This window comes from Pseudopodoces humilis, chromosome 16, assembly GCF_049639895.1.
Source record: "Pseudopodoces humilis isolate 2021_Gansu_Grassland_sample_001 chromosome 16, ASM4963989v1, whole genome shotgun sequence".
Classification (NCBI taxonomy): domain Eukaryota; kingdom Metazoa; phylum Chordata; class Aves; order Passeriformes; family Paridae; genus Pseudopodoces; species Pseudopodoces humilis.
This window is the reverse complement of record NC_142215.1, coordinates 2,378,813-2,399,817: the sequence shown is the minus strand read 5'-3', so window position 1 is coordinate 2,399,817 and position 21,005 is coordinate 2,378,813. Positions and strand designations below refer to the sequence as shown.

Here is a 21,005-nt window from a genome sequence, read left to right as displayed (position 1 = left end):
GGGCAGTGGCCGGACCACGCTGACCTGCAATCCCAGCCCTGGGCAAACACCAGCAAGAGGAGCTGCCCTGGGGCAGGGAAGAGCCAGGCCAGCTGTCCTCCTTCCAGTGGCACAAGTACCCTACACAGAGGGGCTGGCGTGGACAGGCAAACCCAGACTGAGCTGGCCAGGGCTTTGCTCTGTCACATCCTCTGCTGCTCCCATCGTCCACATCCAAAGACACCTTCAGCCTCACAGCCAGCACACCTGGCTGCAGCAGGAAAACTGGGGGGACAGCGCAGGGAAAGAAAGAAAACTCAGGAGATATGAGATAGGAGTTTTGAGAACTCAGAATCAGACAATCAGATCAAAATCTTGGTCACTCTGAACTACTGAGACAGAAAGTGGGCTTAATGCAAAAACCATCACAAGAGTTTCCACCCCAGGCAAGTAAGCTCAAGGATCAGAGAAACTCAAGGCTCTCTGCAATAGCAGCTTTCTTTTAACTCCAGCTCTAGTTCAACAAAGCACTAAATCCACAAGTAATCATTAGTCCTGCTCAAGAACTGAGCAGGGAATCAACAGGGACTCCAGTGAGACCCAGCTTGATGGGTGAGGCTGCCCTGCACATTGTTAACGCGAGGTCTTGACCTAACACAGCACAGAGGGATGAGGCAACATCAGAGAAAGAACAAGGAGAAGGAGCTTTCCAGCCAGGATTTGGAAGGAAACATATAAAAAAGCATCAGAAACAAAGGCAAAGGGTTACAGCAGCCATTGCAGGGAAGGCCACAGAGCTGAAGACTGCAGAACCCAATGAGTTGTGATGAGTGAGCTGGGGAAAGTGGGGCAAAGGAGCCAGGTGAGGAGCTGCTCTGTGCTGAGCAGGGCTGGATGTGGTCACACATCTTCACACAGCCCAGGCTCAGGCCCAGCTCACCCTGCACAGGGCTCAGCAAGCCAAATCTGCCCACCCTGGACACCAATCACTGCCTGCAGGGCCACGGCAGTTTCTGATGAAAACAAGCAGGGCAGCAGCCAACACCACACATCCAGGGAGCAAGAATATCCATGGTAGGACTTCCAGCCTACCCTGGGAGTGAGCTTCTTTACCCAACACCACCGGCTGCCACGTATCTGCTGGGCAGGACATGGCTGAGACACGTCTGTGTGCAAAAAGCTGTCTTTTTCTGCACTGCTGGGGGAAAAAATAAATCTAGAGTGAAAAAATAACACCAGCCAGATGGTAATATATTCCCTGCCAGATTTCCAAGCAGCTTTCTCTACCAAGCTTAGAGCAGAGAAAGAGAGAAAGCTGCTCAAACCTGACTTAAACACTCATCTGTTCCATCAGGTGCAGTGCCCCAGGTACTGACTGGCAAAGGCACTTTACAGGTTATAGAAGCTTCACCTGAAGGCACTTTCCTGTATCATTTGATCCCTGAAAGCTGCCTGGTAATGCTGTCAGGCACTAGGAGAGGGGTTTTACCTTTGTTTCAGCCTTGAAAAACTATTGGGAAAATTTATTAGTCCAGACCCCATATCTGATTACTGAAAATCATATTACAAACATAAACAGTTCTGCTTGCTTTCCCAGTGCATTCCTGGGTGTGTGCATGGATGAATGCCCCTTACACTTCTTGCACACACAAACACATTTCTCTCCAGCTTTGTATTCCATTGTGGGTATCTCAGAGCAAGTCCACAGGTTAAGTTTCTCTTCAAACTGAGCCCCTTTGGGGCACATTTTTCCCTTGCCACCTCTCTAGGCTGGTTGGACACAATGGATCGCAAGTTCAGCCCTACAAACTGTGTTTCATTGAGGAGCTCCCAAGAACAGTACTCAGCTAACCAGGGAAACTTCCACACAGGGAATTCCAACACATATCAAAGAGTAAAACCTACATGAGGCTTTTTGTCTCCACTGCCATTAAGACAATTTCAGGTCAAGAGGGAATATTGTCAGAACCAAAGGGAAAAAAGAGCTGCAGTTTCCAAGACATCTTTCACTGCCTGAACAAAACAGGTCACAGAATGCACCTGCGCTGTGCTGGCTGCTCTGGGCCATTAAAAGCTTTCACAGAGCTGCTATTTAAAACTTGGGCTTTGAGATTTCTCTCCCTCTGCCAGCTTTGTTTTGTCTCTCCAAGCAGCAGAGCTGCTCCAGGCAAAAGCTTTGCACAGCCCAAGGCACAACCCATGCATTCACATCAAAACTCTCCATCACTGAGGCCTTTGTGGACTTTCTGCCCTTCTGAATCAGATGGATCTATTTTACCCTCTTTTACTGGAAAAAACACCTATAGGGTGCCAGGAATGGCTCTGGGATCACTGGGGGTAGTACACAGAACTGAGGGGAATTCTCAGGGCACTGGAAAGGTTTGTGAAGGCAGCTCTCTTCCTGTGCAGTTCGTTAACCCCTGCACAGGGAGACAACAAAGGTGCTACCATAGACCCAGAGCCCAGACTTACTGATCAGCCGCAGAAATATTGCAAAATATTGCCTGCAGTTTACTGTTTCCAAATGATTCACTACAGAGGACTTCTCAGTTTATGTGTTTTTCTACTTCCTTGTCATGAGACAGGGGAGTCATGCCAAACCTGGGTGCTCCACTTTGTTCTACCACTGCTCCCACAGGCATCCCTGAGTGCCTGGAGCTGGGTTCAGGGCAGGCACAGAGGAAATACAACAAGCTTTTATAATGATGTGTGTCATAAATTCAAAAGGAGGTGGGGAAGGAGCACAGGGAACCTGTGAGTGAGTGGCCAGACGTACCTCAGCACACTCCCGAGGCTGCCCAATCTCTGCAAATCCAATTGTGTCATTTCACAGCAAAGGTGAACTCTGAGAAGAGATGTCAAGAGAGGCACCAAGGGGAGCTGCTTGGGACAAAGCTCAAAATGTTTATTTGAGCTTATGGCTTGAGTTACAACATCCATCAGTGATTTCCAGCTCCAAGAGTTCATAACTTGGCTCTGCCTCTAATGCATCCATAATTCAAGAGCGATCCTCTCCCGCCTCTCTGCTCTTGTTAGTGCAGAGTATCAGCAAAGAATTCAGGCACTGCAACAGGAGGAAAATGCTTTTTGTTCAGCCAATTTGTGATGGTCGTTTGCAGTGACAAGAGGATGACTTCTTGGATGGGAACTAACACCTCTCTCCTGATTCCATGAAGACCCTACCTTGGCAAAAGTGCTGGAAGGTTAAATATGACTTGCATGGCGACACATTCAGCTCTCAGCTGTCAGCAGGTCAAGATCTGGAGATCTCTGACAATCAAGCAATAATCTTCTGTTCTGAGAACTTTCTCACCCTCTCTGGAGGAGGAGCATGAAACCTTATTCATCCCTTCGAGCCTCCTCCGGGAATAGATCCTAGCACTGAGCAGCTGTTCATTAGAGAAAGTCAATGCTGTCACTGCTGTTATTCTGCAGACAATAAAGGAGCAAATTACCCATTGCAAAGCACACACCTTCAAAAATGCGGGTGCTGTGTTTGCAGAGCATGTCCTACTCCCACTCCCCAGCCCTCTGCCTTTTCTTGGATAACTCACAGACGTCCTGGACTGTTAGGGAAGAAACTGACAGCAACTGTGGAGGAGAAAAACATCCTCCAGACCTGCCTTTCTTCTCCTTTTATACTGCCCTGGAAATTTATCTGTAATTTATTTCTACTTCAGGACAGGCAAACTAGCATGTAAAATCTCTAGGCAAAACTCTTGCCCAGTTGTATCCAAACACTATGGAACATTTGCTCTGGTGGCAATATAAACAATGTCAGATCTCACACCTGAGCATGTTTAGCAATAGGCATCTCTTCTTTTCTAACTGTTCTCACCTGAAAATGGCAAGACACAGCTTTGTAAATAGGAAAGCAAAAAGGACTGGCACAAGGGACCTTTCATAAGTGACTTGAAAGGTGAGTGGTGCCAGTTTAACACCCTAAATTAGGTGTTCCCAAGTTTCCTAAGTCAAAAGCTGCCTCCTCTATCCCCAAATGCAAGCATGTATCCTTCCTGAAACTTACAATTTACTTTTTGGGGTTTTTCTCCCACCTCTGCTATATTAGTGCCCCTGGCGGTTTGGATCCAAGTTCTGTTTTCCTATCATTGAAGGATGGGATGATTTTTGCTTACAAGATTATGGAACTCGATTCCCCAACTTAAGTGCTCTCAGAACTCCTCCTCTGCAGCCTTTGGTTCCCAAGCCTTGCAGGATCTTTTAGGTGTGTGCCTCAGCAGAAACCACAGCATGGACAGTGCTTTGCTACTGGGACTGCAGAGCTTGTCCCAGCACAACGTGTCAGCATCAGTGCTCATAGAAATGTTCCTTTCCTTTCCCTTCCCAGGCACCTTGGAATATCTGTGTGAGCACACAAGTCATCCCAGAAGGGAGGTTAAAAATGGTCTTGGCTTCCGTTGCTCAGTGTATTGGAGTAACAGGTTATTTCTGCCCAATAATACAGATGAGCTCAATAAATCAGTTTTGTATTGTCTTTTTACCTCATGTCTTCCAAACGTTTTGTAAGCAGTTATGCATTTGTCAATGCAAACATTGAAAAGCTGAACAGGGAAGAATTTATCTCCACGTTTTGGAACGGGGAGTCTCTCTTCATCCTTACTAAGATGGTGCTGCAGCAGAGCAGTGACATATCCTGTCATCTTTAAAGCAGCACACAAAGAAACATGTGTAAGTGATTAAAACACAGAAGTTCAATCACTTTTTTGTGCTATTAAAAGACCTCCACACACAGCACTTGGATCTCAAACTACGATCCCAAAATCCCCCACAAAGAAGTCAGCAAACAGATCCTAAAATATAAGGTTCAGCCTACACTTCACAAAACCTGCTCCTGCTGTTTGCATATACATGAAAAACAGAATTTAACAGATAAAATACATTTCTCTGATTAAAAAAAAAAAGATGCAGAGAGATTAATTAGTTTGGATGAGGAGTGTCCATTTACTACCTGGATGCACTCCCCAGACCACCACCTGCCACAGCTTCTGGGGTCTCTCCACAGAGTGTGGCAGGAAAAGCTGCTCTAGGAACAGCTTCTCATTTGGCTTGAGAAACAGCCTGTCCAACATTTTCCCCAGTTCCACGTCTGTGTCTGGAAACCCTGGGAGCACATGGATCCCAGTCCAGACAGGCAAAGGGGCCATCAGGCAGTCCTCTTTCATTCCTCTCAACTTCTTTATACAGCTGACAGATTTCAGCTCAGAAATTAAATCCTTTAATGTACTAGCTCAGCCACAAGCTGACACCCTGAACTCTCTGTAACCAGAAGCTCAGAAAGAGTGGCAGGTTTCCAGGAATTGCCTTGAATTTTTAGGGGGGGCTCTTCCCTGACTCCCCAAACCCTCGATCCTTCAGGCTATGGGGTTTTGTACGTCCAGGGTACATTTAGCTCTGCTGCAAAGCAGTCAGGAGTGCGCTTTGCCCACCACTCCAGCTCCTGTAAAGCTGTCAACATTGGCTCTCTGTTTGCGTACACGCATTTGGAACTGCTCCTCATCACGCCAAAAGGGACGGGAGCCAGCCAGACTGCACGACGCATTCCTGCTCGCTTCCCCAGAGCGCTTGGAAGCGCCTCCATTTGCACCGCTCCGAGCCGGAGCCAGGCAAAATAAACAGGAGGGGCTGTGCCGGCAGCTGCGGCCAGGCCGCCCCACTGCACACAGCTCCGAGAACTGCGGCTCTTCTGGCTTCTGACACAGGCCAAAGGGCTGGACACCTCAGGCCTTCAGGCACCTCAATCCTCAGAAGCCTAAAGACACATCACAGAGAGTTTCTGGGAGGCAAAAGCAGCAGCCCATGGAACTGGAATGTGGCAGAGGCAATAGGAAACCCCAGCTCAGGGCACAGTGGATAGCTGAGACTTAACAGAAGGACTGTGTTGGAGCAGCATTGATAGTGTCATCATTTTAGATAGTAACTACCAATTAATAAGCTTGTCTTGACACATTTTTACAGACTTCTGTGCAAACAAATTCCCTATAAGAAAGTCACTCAGTGTGAGGAGGTCACACAGAGGGAGGTGAGCCTCTAGATCAGGTGAGAAGCCAACAAGGAAAAGTGAAGAAAGAAGCAGAGGTACCTCAGTGTCTCTGTGTGGAGAACAGCAGAGCAGCCTCCCTGCTCTAACCCTAAAATCCAGACAGCTCATGTTGCTCAAGCTGAGCCCTTAAAGCACTGCAAGCTCCAGCCATTTCCATGCAGCTGCCAAAACCAGGGACTAGAAAAACAAGGCCTGCAAGAGGCTGTTTTGTAAAGTCATCACTGCTACAGGAACCTCCACAATACAGCAGGAATGTCCCACACCTGACAGCCAGTCAGGATCATGTCCCAGCTTCCCTGCTGGACCAGGCTCTGGTCCAGTGGTTTGAGACAGTCTCCCATGGTCTCTGTCACTAACTCACTGTGCTGCTCTGGGCACATCTCTCAGTGTCTCTGGGACTCCATCTGCTCATGGTACCTAATACAGCTATTCACAGAAGTGAAGGTGCAAAAGTAATAGCCAGAGAACATCAGAAGACCCTTAACAAAAGCCACAGTATCCATGATTTAAATATCACCCCCCAAATCAGTAAACATGAAATGGTCCTGGGGACATGAGCTTGCCAGCCTCTGGGATTCAGTGGGAACATCCTCATGCCTTTTTAACCATCATGACACCAGCTCTCTTTGTCATTATCCTAGGGCACAGCACCACCTTCCAGGATGATACATGAGGAACCTCCAAGAAATAAAGAAGCCGTAAGGCTTTTCTTTTTTTCACCTCTTGCAGAGAAATGACACAGACACGGTCAACAGAAGACCATTCTGGCTCACAAGTCACCCTGAAACTCCTTACTCACCTTGCCTAGTGACTGGAGACACTTCAGTCACTTCCTCCTTGTGCTCTGAGGCTGATGTTTCCCAGGGGCTGACACCTATTTCATCAGATCTATTTGGAATTCAGATTTATTTGTAACATCACATCCATCTGCAATTCAGGCACATCCAGCGACAGCAGAGAGGGACGAGGCTGGAGGCCCTGGACTGTGCAGGAGGGCACAACCAACTTCCTTTGTGACCATGGCTCCTGCTCTGCCCCATTCCCTCTGCCAGAGCAGCCATCCACTGTCCCAAGCAGCTTTGAAAGAGGAACATTTTGGGAAGGGATCTTGCAGTGGGGTCTCCCTGATGCCAGGTACACAGAATGCTTCCCACAAGCGATGCTGCAAACACACAACACGCTGGGAGCCCACAGTAACACAGTCTGGCAGCAAACTGAGACTGCCAACTTGGAAGGGAGAACGAAAAGCAGATGGATGCATCTGCATCCACTCAGGACAATGCAAATCTGTTTTTCTAGGAAAAGTCCGGAAGAAAACCTGGCTTTCCATGGGGAAAGATCATCACTGATACCCACAGATTCTGTCAAAGCCCTTTGGCTGGACACTTGCTGGGTGCCACAGGGAACCCTGATCTAAGGCTGTGCATTAAGACAGTGTTTAATAACACCACCTTATCACATTGTTCCTCCCTCTTCCTGCTCCTCATTCTTGTCCACAATCCACTTGGCATTGCTGTTGGGCAAGAACATCTCCGATACTGAAGGCAAACTCACAGCTGTGTTCTGAGTGATTCCTGGCATCCAAGATATCCAAGTAAGGGCATGGAGCAGCCCGGCTCTGCTCCTGACACAGCCTCTACTGTGATCCAGGCCCACTCCTCCCATTCCTGTTTCTCAGCACCCCTGTAGGTACTGGCGGGTCTTGGAGACAGGGACATGTCTGTCCCATGTCAAAAGCAATGGGATTAGACACCACCATGAGCTGTGCTATGCCTCCAGACACTTCCAACATCCTCACTCCAGCTGCTGGATGCTGTCAGTGCTGGAGGGCACCGCCAGCCTTCAACCTCAGAGAGCTGCTGAGGCACAGCTGCAATACCAATGATTAATAATTAACTGGTGTCATCAGGAGCCCAACCACATCAGCCTTCCTGTCCTGCAGCCCACTGCAAGCTGCTGACCTAATTATGGTCTCTATTCCTAGCTCCCTTCCAGCCTCCTCATGCAGGCACAGCCTGTCCCACACCCTCCAGGACAGGCTAGGTGTGACCCCTGTAGTGCAGATGTGCTGATGCACCACAGGATTGCACCACCACCAAGGGACTCTCAAGAGAACTGAATGGAGCCTACTGCTTAAACCCGGCATTGGTCTAAGCCTCACCAAACACCAATTGTTATTTCAGGAAGCCTCAAAAGTGCAGCAGACCTGGATTAGTAAGAGGTGCATGTGGAGAACACCAGAGGACCAGAAACCATGCCTGAATCCTTGCCTTCAGGAGCTGGAGTAACACATGAGCCCAGCCACATGTGATAGCTCTGAACATCATGCACAGCTAGCACTGCATGTGGATTAGACCAGTTCCCCCTTAGGACCTGGAAACAGTTCACCTATTCCCAGCTGTACATCCCTTGCTCTGCTCTATTATCCTTGACACCTCTGTTGCCACTCACTTCAGTGCCATCCCCAGGCTTAGCTGTTGTGCTTAATGGGAGGTGAGGGCTCTGCATTTTGTATCAAACCCTCTGTCACTGTGGGCTGCTGGAGCTGTCAGGAGCGTGGCATATCACAGCCCCACAGAACTTCACAGACAGCTGAGCTGGAACTCCCCTTGGCCCAGAGCAGGCTGCTGACACTGGAGCTATGAGCAGCTTTCCCTCGGCGATGTGAGGAGTGTGATGCATCCTGGCCCTGTAGGAACCCCAGCCAAGCAGTGCTGTGTGGTTGGATGGGTGCCTGACACATGTCTGCACCAGCCTTTCACAAGTTTCCCCCAATATCTATGGGCTCAATCCTGTTCCACACATGCTTGAAACCCACCAGCAGAGAAAGGCTCAGTAAAGTGAGAGAGAGTTAAAAGTTTACAGCTTTTAGGCAGAAGGTCACTTCTGGCTTTAAAATCTATTTATTAAGCAAGAAATGTTGGGTACCTCCTCCCTGATCTTGCCATCCTCTGAATTCACACTTGCCATGACTTGCTTAGCACCTTCTGCCACAGGCAGGAGCAACAACAGCATTTTACAGAATCCATCAGATACATTATGCAAACAGCTTCAGATACCTGCTCCCAGGAAACCAGAGTTGCAAAACACTCGTAAACAGAGTCCTCATGGCTGAGCTTTTAGGATGTCAAGTAGAGAGCAGTTCCTTGCTTAACTGCTAGTGAAGTGAGAGACAAGAAGGCAAAGAAAAATGGGATGCTAAATTGAGAGAGGGAAAAGTGACAGTTCCGTGTCTAGGACAGGAGGCACAGGGAACAGGAACACGGCAACTGCAGGCTGGAACTGGAATGTCTCCTTCTCCAGAGGTGATACATCACTTGCTGGTTATGCCAACAACCCACTCTAAAAATGCAACTGTGTTATCCCACCCCACATTTTCTCTCCCTACACATTCCTACAACTAATGCTCCCAGAAGTGTGCCATGCCCAAACACAACTGTGGATAGCTCTGCCCCCATGACCACACAGGGCCCTGCTGTCCCTGCAATGGGTTCATGCTGGAGGGAGACCACCACAATCCAGGTGGGACCACACCTCCACTCTGGTTAATGCTGCCTTTCACTGTCGACAGCAGCACACACAGGATCAATGCCCAGCTGTGGTCAGGGAGGTCATCCCAGAGCAGCACTGACCCAAACAAAGTTCCCTGTCCCCTGGCTGCCCAGTACCTGTGTTGGAAGCCGTGAGGGGAGCAGAGCACGTGGCCAGGGCTCAGGCTGAGTGCCAAGCCAGCATCCAGCACGTCATTCGCACATGCAGGGACTGAAAATCCACTTGTGGTAACAGCACGTCTGTTTCCGCGAGGTGGTGGCCAACTGCGAGTGTTGCTCACTTCATCACCACCTTCCCCTCCATCCCTAAAGCTCATCCCAGTCAAAAGCTGTATTTTCCTACAGCACTTTGGAGCAGGAAACACCCCTGTCCCAGACTCTGCACTGGTACCTGAAAGGCACTGCAGCACAAGCACCAAAAGAACAAAAAACCTGAAGGTTCTTCAGCTGCCTCCAAGCTCTGTCCCTGTTATCACATTCATACAAATATTTGGCTGAAAAATCCATTTCCTGGGACACTGCTGCAGCAAGCTGCTACAACTGTCAGCGTAAATGATGTTCTGCCAACGGCAATCTCACAGTGTCATCTCTAATAACACGGCACTAAATCCCAGCTCGAGGGGGATGTGCTCAGCTGCTGGGAGACTCCTCCGTGGCTCGCTCAGCCCAGACCTCCATCCACCACCCTGCTCTGTTCTCCAATTCCTGCATCATTGCAGCACAGGGAGATTCTGATTCCTGCCAGCCTGGTTTGAGGCAAATGTTTTCCCCACACGTGTCACAGCAGTCATGGCCACCCCACATGCACAGACCAGGAACAGGGTCCAGAAAGCACGAGGAGGGGAAATCCCACACCCACACAGATACATGTCCACACCTCTCTCTGTATGTGCCCCTAGATGCCCTCCAGCACCAAATACCCATAATCACTTTCCAGACTGACCCACCCCTTCCAAAAGGGCAACTCCAAGGCTATTTATTACATTATCCCTATTTACAGAAATTTAAACATTGAAGAATTGATTCTCTGCAGCCCAACAAGAGAGAGGGGGAGAGAAACCAGGAGTCCTGGCTCCCAGGACCATGCTTTGGCAATCCTTCTGCAATAGCCAATAAATATGAAAAAACACAAACACTGAGATCTACACAAAGGAGCTCTGGGGTCAGGATCTCAAACTTGTTTCTCCAGCTCCAGTGGGAGAAAACTATTCTGTTCTAAAATTGCCAAGATTTTTAACTTTCTTTAGGTCACTTGGGGCACACCACACTGCTTACACATACTCAAAGGGATTAAAAAATAAGTAGGAATGACAATTTTTTCAAAATTCCCAATGCTTTGCAACTAAAACTGATAGGATGAATTGCAGGGAAGTGAAATTTGGGTTAGCTGTGGAAAAGAAAGATCCCAGCATTCATTCAGTGGGGAAGATGCAATGAAACTAGGGGAAGCCATACTCCTTGGGACATTTAAAAACAGAATAGATCAAATCTTGGTAGAAGTTTACTGTTCTTGCAGCAGCACAGCTTCTGTTATTTGTGCTACATTGTGCCAGGTGTGGGGCAAACACACAGCAAGAGGGAGTCCCTATTCCCGTGAAAACACACAAAGAGCAGGAGTGTGCATGACAGGGAGGGGGAAAGTGAAGTGACAGGCAAAGTGACCTGCTGAGAGCACACGTCACACTCCCCAAGCCCTTCTGCTACTCTTCTTTGAGAGCTGCTTTATGAAGCGTGGCAACACTTCCATGTGTATGTCATGAACCTGGGAACATGACCAGGACACACAAGGAATTAGTTCTTTATTTACAAGTTCGGAGTAGGGCTCTAGAGCCTGCTTCCAGAAAAAGGAGCTACAAGAAACAAGACATAGCTGACCCCAAGGAAAGGCAGCCTGCACAGCTGGAGCCTGGGAAAGCATCCCACAGCCAGTTCCTAATGCCCTTTTTGGCAGAGGGAGCCACAGTGTTCATCCATCACCTGTGCAGGTGAGGGGTGAAGGGACAGAGCTGCCAGATGTTTGGCACTCCATCCTCTGGAGAGCAGTGGAGATCCAAGGGGAAAATCCAAGCTATCCCTGTTTCAGCAGCAGGCTCTGTTTCAGGGCTGCGTGACTGTATCCCGCTGTCCAGTCTGCTCTCTTCCCTTCCAGCTCCAAACACCACCTCCCCAGGGAAGGTCTGGAAATTTGCACCATGAAGTCTGCACAGCCGAAACATCTGCAGCCGCGCCGCTCCCCGCCCTGTGACAGCCAGCATGTGCTCAGCCATGGACACACAGCACAACCCAAACTCCCCCCAGGACAGGGAAGGCACACTGCCCAGGGAAACGACACTTTTGGGGTTTTTAGGCTGTGCAGATATGACAGAAAGGGGTCATGTTAATTGCTGTTATTACTGGGAAAAGGCCTTTAATAAGGGAGATGGAACAATTCCCAGCATCGTATAAGGAACAGGGAGGGAGGGGAGAGGAACAGGACAACTGGGCAGAAGAGCTATAGGGAAACAGATTCTTTTGCTATGCACAGCCCATTCAAATCCAGCCCTGTCTGGAAGGCAGAGGCATGAACACAAAAAGTTCCCAGGCCTGATCATTGGAAGCACTTGCATTATTCACCAGCAAGACCCCAAAATCTGCCAGGAGCACAGCCTCCAGCATCATGACACAGCACTGCCAGTGCTGCCAGTGGGACAGTGGGTAAGGAGACACGGGGTCCCACTGCACAAACCTTTTCCAGGGCCCCTGGCAGTGCAGTGGAACTTAAAGGCTGGACTGTCACCTTATCTTGGCACAAAAGAGTCCCTAGCCAGGAGCAGGAAAGGAAGAAGCGGTTTAGTTGCTCCTGTCTGCAGACACACAAGACTTTGGTCCCTGAAATTTCCAAATAAACAACACTAAATAGCTGGATTTCAGTCTATTGTTCTTTTGTTGTCTGTTTTTCAGTTTGTTTTGGGTTTTTTTCCTACAATTCTTTGTTTTGGTTTAGTTTGGTTTTATTTTTCACAATTAGGAAAGGATTTCTGCCTGACCAGTTCACTCCAACTATTATCAGCTGCTTCTGAATAGGGAGGAAAAGACTCCTAAAGCCAGTCCAGGCACCCAAAAACGTGCTCTGATGGTGAAGTGCTGAAACAAAAAAGGATCAATACCATGCCAGTCACTCGTAGAAGAGTTTACAGCCTGCACAGGTCACTGCAGTTTCCCATCTGTCTCGGAGATATTTCTCCCCAATTATAAAAAGCCCCAGAGATTTAACAGGCATGTTTTTCATCACTATCAGCTCAATCTGGTGAAAAACTCAACCTCACATATTTGTTTTAGCAGCCAGCGGGTGGTGTGGTGCTGCAGAAGAGAGATTTGGGTGAGAACTCCAGGCAGAAATCTGCTCGGGCCGGCTGGTGCTCCAGAAGGAACGCTTCCCATTTAACCTCTTCCACTGCCTCCATTTGCAAAGCAGATTAAACATTGCAGAGCTACAAGATGCAATTATGCAGAATGAGTTATGATGCCAAGGACATGAAATTCACCTTTGCAGCTTGATCGATATTAGTTATCAATAGCACACCAGAGCCAACACAGGAGGTGTCTCTGGAGTGTGGAACTGCCCATAGGAAGTGCTCCCCTTGGCTCTGGGCTTCATTAAACACACAGAGGATCTGGCAGGGGCTGGCAATTAGATACAGAGCATTCAACTGCTCACGAATTCTCTGCAGATTCCACCCAGATTACCTCCACGACACAATCCATTGATCAGAGGTGTGTTCTCAGGCTCCACAGTTAATTACACTCCCTGCTGATGGATGAACAGCAAAGCCATCGCTGGGAAAACACACTGGGAACAGAATGCCAAGCAACACAATCCTAAACAAAGACCAAAGGGGCTGGGAAGGATTTCAGAGCTTTCAAGGTTAAATCTGACTACAAGATACACCGGGGTCAGCACAAACAGGAGACAGACGTGGCAGGGGACACTGTCCCAAGAGAAGGGACTCAGCCAGACTCCCAGCCCTGGTGAGTTTGTCCACTTGCAGGACAAGGATGATATAAAGCTGGGGAGGCAGCCAGGTGTGCTGGGAAGGATGCTGAAGCCTGGAGACCTCCACTGCACTCAGCTATGTCCTCATGTCCAGACTTGCCTGCTGCACTCTTGGCTTCCAAAGGAAAATGCACTCAGAGGCTGAGGCCCAGATCAGGAGGTGAAGGACAGCTCACACCCAAAGCCTTGCTCCAAAGGCCTGCATCACCAGGAGAAATAACAACTGGGACTGTTCCCAAATACCACACAAAGATCTCTGTAGCTCAGCAGAGCACCAGCAATATGGACACATGAGTTGGATGTCACTATGCTCAGCCTCCTCTGGACTGTGCTGGGCAACCTGGGTAGGCACAGTCCTGTCAGCTACTCCAGCCTCCAATTATTTCTCTTGCTTGCTTGGGAAGCATGGATTTGTCTGTCCATGCCAGTCCTTACTTCTCTTGCCATCCAAGGCTACTGCAGAGAACATCACCAAAAGTGCTGCCTTCCCCAAGGAGCAAATGGGCTGCCTCATCCCTTCTAATCACCCAGACCACAAAGGAATCCTCCCAACACAGTCTCCTTATCCCATCACAGCAAAGAGAAACCTTTAATGAAATGCCTTCTCTGCAAGTTTTAACCAAAGCTGGCCATGTGCAGAGTCACAACAGGAGGATAGATGGTCACTGGTATTTGAGCCCAGCTCCCCCACCGCACACAATGGTTACCTGGCAGACCTGTGGCCAGCCCAAGAGGCTGCTGGCAGCACCTCACCTTTCACCACGCTGAGGGTGGCATCGTTGCTGTAGCGCTTTCGGGCGGCGTTGGTTGCCACGCAGTGGTAAATCCCGGCATCGCTCTCCTGCACATCCACAATTTGGAGGACACCATTGGGAAGAGTTATAAACCTGAGTAACCAAAAGGAAGAGTGTGAGACAGGCTATGCCTTACCCCAGATATTCATCACCCCAAAGCCCTTTTATCCCTTCCTTTTCTCTGGAAAATCTCTCATGTGCAGGTCCTGGTAATGACAGCAGAATGGGGTCAGGGAATCTCTGAGTAACCCAACCCGTGGTTCTCAAAAAGCAGCAGGTACAGAACTATCTATCATCTTGGAATCTTCCAAATGGAAAAGCTGCTTTTGGGAGCCCAGACTGACAGGACTTTGCTGACACAAACCAACTGGACAGTACAAACCAACTCCATATACTCACACTTCTGCATACACATTTATGCTCAAGCTTGAGCACATGCTACAGCCATTTTCAGCACTTGCTTTTTACAAAGCTTTCATTGCCAGACAAAAAACACACTGCAAAGAAGTCTGAACACCATCATTTTCTTGCTGCACCTAAAGTACATGAAAAGGGACCAACTGATACACAGCTGTACCTCCATGGGCCAAAACAGCCACAACACAGCCACCTGGACCTGCACCATTTCTGGGTTGTAGTGATTCCTTTCCTTCTTCCACAAGTTTCTGGCTTTCACAAGGTGACAAACTCACAGGGCATTCAGTATCACCTGATTTGCCCATGGGATGCTACTGAGAAACACTTCCATGGAGTGAAATGGCTCCACTGCTCACGACATGAACACAATCCTTGCTGTATTACACTGAACAAAGCAGATGATTAGCAATTAGCATAAAAGTAGGAGCGGGCTGTCAGCATCTCCATTTTCTGCCTGGATTCCTAGATGGCAGCCTCTTTATTCTTGAATGCAAGGCGCAAAGCCTACGTGATCCTTTTTAATTATATATGAGATCCATTTTTAATTGCAAGTCTCTATAAACAGAGCTGCCGAGGTTTGACAGGCAGCTCTGGGTTATCAGTCTTCATTATGAAAAGGACACATTCAAAGGCAATTGCTAAGGGGAGGGATAGCAGCTATTCCAGAGGAACAGCACAAAGACAAGTTATACCCATGAACACCAGTCCTGCCATCCACAAAGATCACAGTAAGTCAAACTCTGGTTCTCCAGGTGCTGAGACAACTGGAGTGTCACGAGTGAGGATTACGGAGTTAGGAAGACCTTAAGAGGTCTTCTCTTGCCTCTCAGCCTGCATTCAAGCCATGGTGACCAACAGCATGTCTGCTCCTGCAGATGTTTACCCTAAATCTGCGCTCATGGAAACACCTCCCTTGCCCTAAGCAGTCTGTTTCAGAGACAAATACCTGTGCTGTGAGTCTTACAACTGATCCTGGACCTCAGGTACTGCAGTTGACGTCATCGTGTCTTGTCCTCTTCACAGCTGATGAAGACAGAAGAGCTGCTGGAGCTCCTCCAGTGACCATTCTGTCTCCACTGGAATAATCCTACAGCCTGATTCATGGACACAGACTGGCTGAAGCTTCCCACGTACACAAATGCAATGCCTTACATCCCTAAAGCCACGTTCCTGCTAGTTATAAAGATATCTTGCTCAGGATCAAGCTCTGAAAGACCTCAGAGGAGGTGATACCCAAAAGCCTTCATCAGGATGCTTCATCAGGACTCAGAAGAAAGATGACAAATATTTGCATCCTCTCAGCTCCATGGAGGGAAAGCCTCCCACTGCGATAATATTTATTTTTGTCATGCATCTGCTATTTGAGTCTGTAATTAATATCAAAATATTTCAAACACTAGGGAAGGCATCTCCCAGCCACAAAAAGACGCTTCAGTGATGTATCACAGATTCACTGAGGCTGGGACAGACCTCCAGTCTGTGGTCTTTCCTCTCGAGAGCAGGGTCACTAAACCAGGGCATTCAGGACCCACCTTCTCTCGAGGGCACAGAACAAGGCACTGTGTCTCTAAAGAGAGCAGGAGGTGTAAACAAGGGGGTTGAATGGGGAGACTTCATCAAAAGAGCTCAAGACAACTTCAGCACCAGTGGTAGAGATCTACTCAGTGCAGTACATCCTGTTGGGAAAACATGGCAGCGGTGAGGATCTCTCTGCTGGGGAAGCAAGGAGGAAAGAAAAGCAGGATTTATCTATCCACCATTTCTCCCAGCTGCTCACAAAGCCTCCAGCTCTTCACGGTCCCAGCAGCCCTGAACTAGAAGCCTTCAGGCAGCCTGCAAGGACATTTGCTCCATCCCCAGGCTCCCTGCAAGGAAATTTTCCTGATGATTCAGAGCAGACAGTTGTCAGAGCTTTTCTTCTGCACAAAGGGCAAATCTTTTTGTCTGCTCACCTTCACCAAGGATTAAGCAGGAAACAAAAACTAAAGGACAGACAGACAAAGGCCCTGGAAGCCGCAGAAACGCTGGAACCTTGGCAGTCCCGGGAGTTTTGCTGTTGATAGCTGCAGGGTCAGGATCTCAGAGAAGCTTGTCTCGACGGGATGGTGAAAGGATTACACTGAAGGACAGCACACTCAGGGCAGGGCCAACTACCACAGCCTCAAAGGCAGCAACAACAGGGCACACCCACGGTGCTCTTCCCCTCCCTGACAGCACTGAGGGGCTCAGGGCTGCTCACCAGGGCAGTGAACAAGAACTGAAATCAAGTGCCACTGCCTTATGTTCAAACCCTGCAACCCTACAGCTCAGAGAATATCCTGGCATGAACAATCCTACTCCCTTTCTTACCTTATCCCCAGTAAATTGCCAGCACACCCTCCCTTCAGCCTTTTAAAGGTGCCTAGGACAGCCCAAAGCACCGGTCCTGAGCACAGTGAGGAATCTGCAGCTCTGTTGCAGGCTCAGTTTGGAAGCCCTTTTGCTCACAGCTCCGGAGTCCTGCACATGGACATGAGCCACATCAAGGTACTCCTGACACAGCACAGAAATAAACTCTACACACAAATAAAACCCCCACTTAGCCAAAATGCAGAAAAATATACTGTGATTGCAGAGCACGTGGTCTGTAGGTTATGGATTTGCTGTGCAGACCTTCAAAGACCTCCAGTTCCCAGCAAGTGCTCATCTTGGCTCTATAGAAAATAAACAGCGATTTGGAGCCTGATGTGAAACCCAGCCAGCACCTAAACCTGAGATTACGCCAAGAGATGTTGCACACACCCCAAAACAACTGCAATCTAGAGAAATCCTGTGAGCCACCTTTCAGCAGCTGCTGCAGATTTAAGACTGTGTTTATTCAATGTACTTCAGAGCCACAACTGCAAAATAATCTGTGGCTTACTCACATATGGAATTTAGATTTTTGTGCTGAAGAGGTACAGGAAAGGTATTCCAAAAACACCAATCAGCACTTTGGCACCCTTTAGGTTGTTTAAGTACTTTTTTAAGCTCAGCTTTCAGTACCTTTGAGGTGGCACCATGCTAGAACCTGATTCCAGGGGCAAAGGGTGTAAAGAGTGCCCCAAGGTAAGAACAACAAAGAAAAGTGGAGGGGGAAGAGCAAAAAAGAGGGGAAAAGAGTAGGGGGGAAAGGAAGAAAAGAGAGGGGAAAAGGAAAAGCACGAAAAGGGAAAAGCAATGTGAGTTTATCATTCTCTCTCTCTTATATCACAAACCCTTCCAGCCCTGCTATTCTGGAATATGAAATCATCACCCTGACACCTGCCCAGCCAAAGGGCTGCATTTTCACAGGCTCATCCAAAGTGTGCACAGGAGGGAGCCCACAGTAACCAGGGCAGCCTGAGATCCCATCCTTAGGCACGATGCAGGGAGGATAAGAGAGAGCTCTGGTTGGCAGCCAACATTTCCTGGAATTCACTTAATTCCTTCGAAAGCCGGTTATATTAAATCCAACAACAACTAGACAACAACAAAAAAAGCAAATCCTTCTGAAAAAGCATATTAGCTAGAACATGATTTAAAAAGCAAGATCTGCAGACAGATTATGGCTGGCTTTTACAAGGAAAACAATTTTCAGGCTGCCCATGATGAAAGCAATCTCTGAGCAAGTAATTTCACAATATCCATCGAGCTGTCTCATTAAAAAGCCATTGTATCTATGACACACTTCTCCCTGCAATCCCTTCTTTTTTGGGGTTTTTTTCCTTCCTTTTTTATTAATTTTCTTCTCATTACAAAGCAACAGCCTCCTATAAACCTTTAGATGCCACACTCCAGACTCAAGGATATAAGTGGGTATTCTTATAGAAACAGTCACTGCTACAAAAGTATTTCTAAACTTTCCCCCCCCAACACTCCCCTCTTTTTTGCCTCTTCTGTCACTTGGATTAACTTGCCCATGAGGGAAACAGCTCCTTCTGAAGAACAGAAAAGGAGTTTTTAAGAACTAAAGGACAATTCACTCACTGATCCCCTGCAGAAGTGATGTCTACAGACCAACAGACAGCCAGCTAAGGGTTTTTCTCCTCCTCTGCAACTGACTTTCATTAGGGAAAAAGCATCATGCTGCAGGACTCTCCTCTTTTCTCCAGAAAAAGAAAATTGAGCATCTTTTACTAGATGATGGGAGTAAGACAAAGAGAAAGGCCCCCCATTAAAACCACAACCAAAATCAAAGAAAATCCACATCATGGAGTTCAGCTGGGTATGCCCAGGTCAATACTCCTCACCCCATGCCCCAATCCCCCAAAGAATTCCATGTCATTTCACACAAGAGGACAAGGCAAAGCAGCCCATGCCTTGCCATGCCCTGTCCCAGGCACACACAGGTGTTTGTAGGGTGCATGTTCTATGCTGTAATAACTTGTTGCTTTTCCTTTGTGGTTTGAATATTTGGGGGAAAGTTCATTTTATTTAGGTGTTTATGATCCTCAGCCCCTTGAATAGCTCTTCTTATATCACTTTGTTATCAGGTCCAGACCTGGTCTATGACCTCTCTTGTCATTCTACCATTTTACAGAATTATTTCCACATCCTACATGGTCAAGTTTTGATTTGCTCTTTTTCAATTTGACCCAAGAAAGCAATCAGGGAGTCACCTGGGTTCTGCTGGAACAGCTTCATGGTCCTTCTCCCAGGTGATGACAGGGGAGGGCAGCCCCTCGATCCGGCACTCAAACCGGGCCATGCCATTTTCTTCCACTGTCTGCGACTCTGGCTGCTGGAAAAAGCGTGATAATGCTGGGGAAAGAAGAAGGGAAGGGAAGTTAATAACTCAGTGTTTCTGCTGAGAAATGCAAACCTGTTATGATGTATGAGCTAAGAGAAGGGCTCTTCTCTCCTGAAGATATCCTGAAATGTAATTCCTCCCTTTCCTGTGCTCCTACAGACCCTCAACAACCCTAAAAACAGTAACTGAAAGGTTTCAATGTGTAAATTCACTTCTTGCTTCATTTTCTCCCTTAAGGCAACAGTATGAAAGAAAGACAGGCAATTTGGCAGTTTCAGCAGTTACCTTCCTAAATTGCTTCCTTGTCTGTTCACTTGCTCCATTTGGGAAGGACACAGAATGAGAAACAGAGGGGAAATGCCACAACCCCAGAGATGAGGGCTTCCCCCTTGCCTTGTAGCATTCCTGCAGCCACAGGAAATTAAAACAAAGCAAGAGGAAGAACAAGCCAGATGTCAAATTAAACAAAACAACTGCCCACAGGCTGGCAGTGCTAGAGACTAGAGGCAAAGCCCATAAAGGTTTTGATCCTCTCTCTCCTACCTGCAAAAACCAACTTCATCCTATTTAAGCAGATCGGAGGCAGCCAAAGGGATCCAGCCATCCTACTAAGAGGAGGATGGATTTCATACAAGCCAGGACACTTGTTTGCTCTCTAAGGCTCACCTCTCTATGTCTTTCCATAGTAAAGAGGCTGAACTGCTTTGGAGACAAAGCACTAAGGTTTGGAATTGCTCTTGGACCACAATCCACAGCTGCCTCATCTTCCAACCCTTCCATGCACACAGCAAAACCCTGCAGCAGAAATCCTCCCCCAGGGCTGTCAGCATCTGTCCTACCAACAGCATAACCTGAAGGCATCTCATTCACAGGTGGAGTTTTGAATATTCATGCAGGCTTCTGGATGGGGACAGAAAGCCTGTATTTTTCTCCACCAGAAGAGCTGGCTTCTGTTTTATCCATCCCTGTTAAACTGTCTTTGCTGTGAAACCCACCCTGCCGGACAAATCCATCCAACAATGCTCTAACACAAGTGCCAGAAACCCCAAATGTGGAACAATAAACATAAATTTCAGCCAAAACACACACTTGAATGCTGGGCTGAGCACAGCACTGTGCTCAGAAGGACCCCAAGTGACCTCCTGGCCCTCCAACACAATTATGTGCTTGTCCCACCACAGCTTTCCAAGAGCATCCATCATTGCTTTGGATTTTGTAGGACTCCAAACTTGAAGTTTTTCTTTGCATCTCTCACACACAGAAACATCCATGCACACACATCCATGCCTTATTGCAGTGTGAGCTTGAGAAAGTATGTACAGTTTGGAAAATGAAATGCTTTTGCATGACCCATTTTAACCTCGGCATATTCTCAGCTGTCATTAGTGTTTTTCTTTAATTTAAATAGTTATCACATGTT

General features: G+C 47.9%; 1 protein-coding gene across 3 annotated transcripts in view; it reads right to left on the bottom strand.

The window, feature by feature from the left end:
• IGDCC4 (immunoglobulin superfamily DCC subclass member 4) overlaps positions 1-21,005 on the bottom strand; it is an 86,886-nt gene that overhangs the window by 31,244 nt on the left and 34,637 nt on the right. For 2 of the 3 annotated variants that reach the window (XM_014250992.2, XM_088063286.1), the window contains exons 3-4: positions 19,455-19,596; positions 14,378-14,511 (exon numbers count right to left, since the gene is read on the bottom strand). In XM_014250992.2, the coding sequence (XP_014106467.2) occupies positions 14,378-14,511; positions 19,455-19,596 (276 nt within the window). The remainder of the gene's footprint in view (positions 1-14,377; positions 14,512-19,454; positions 19,597-21,005) is intronic. The other variant, XM_088063287.1, reaches the window with a different exon arrangement.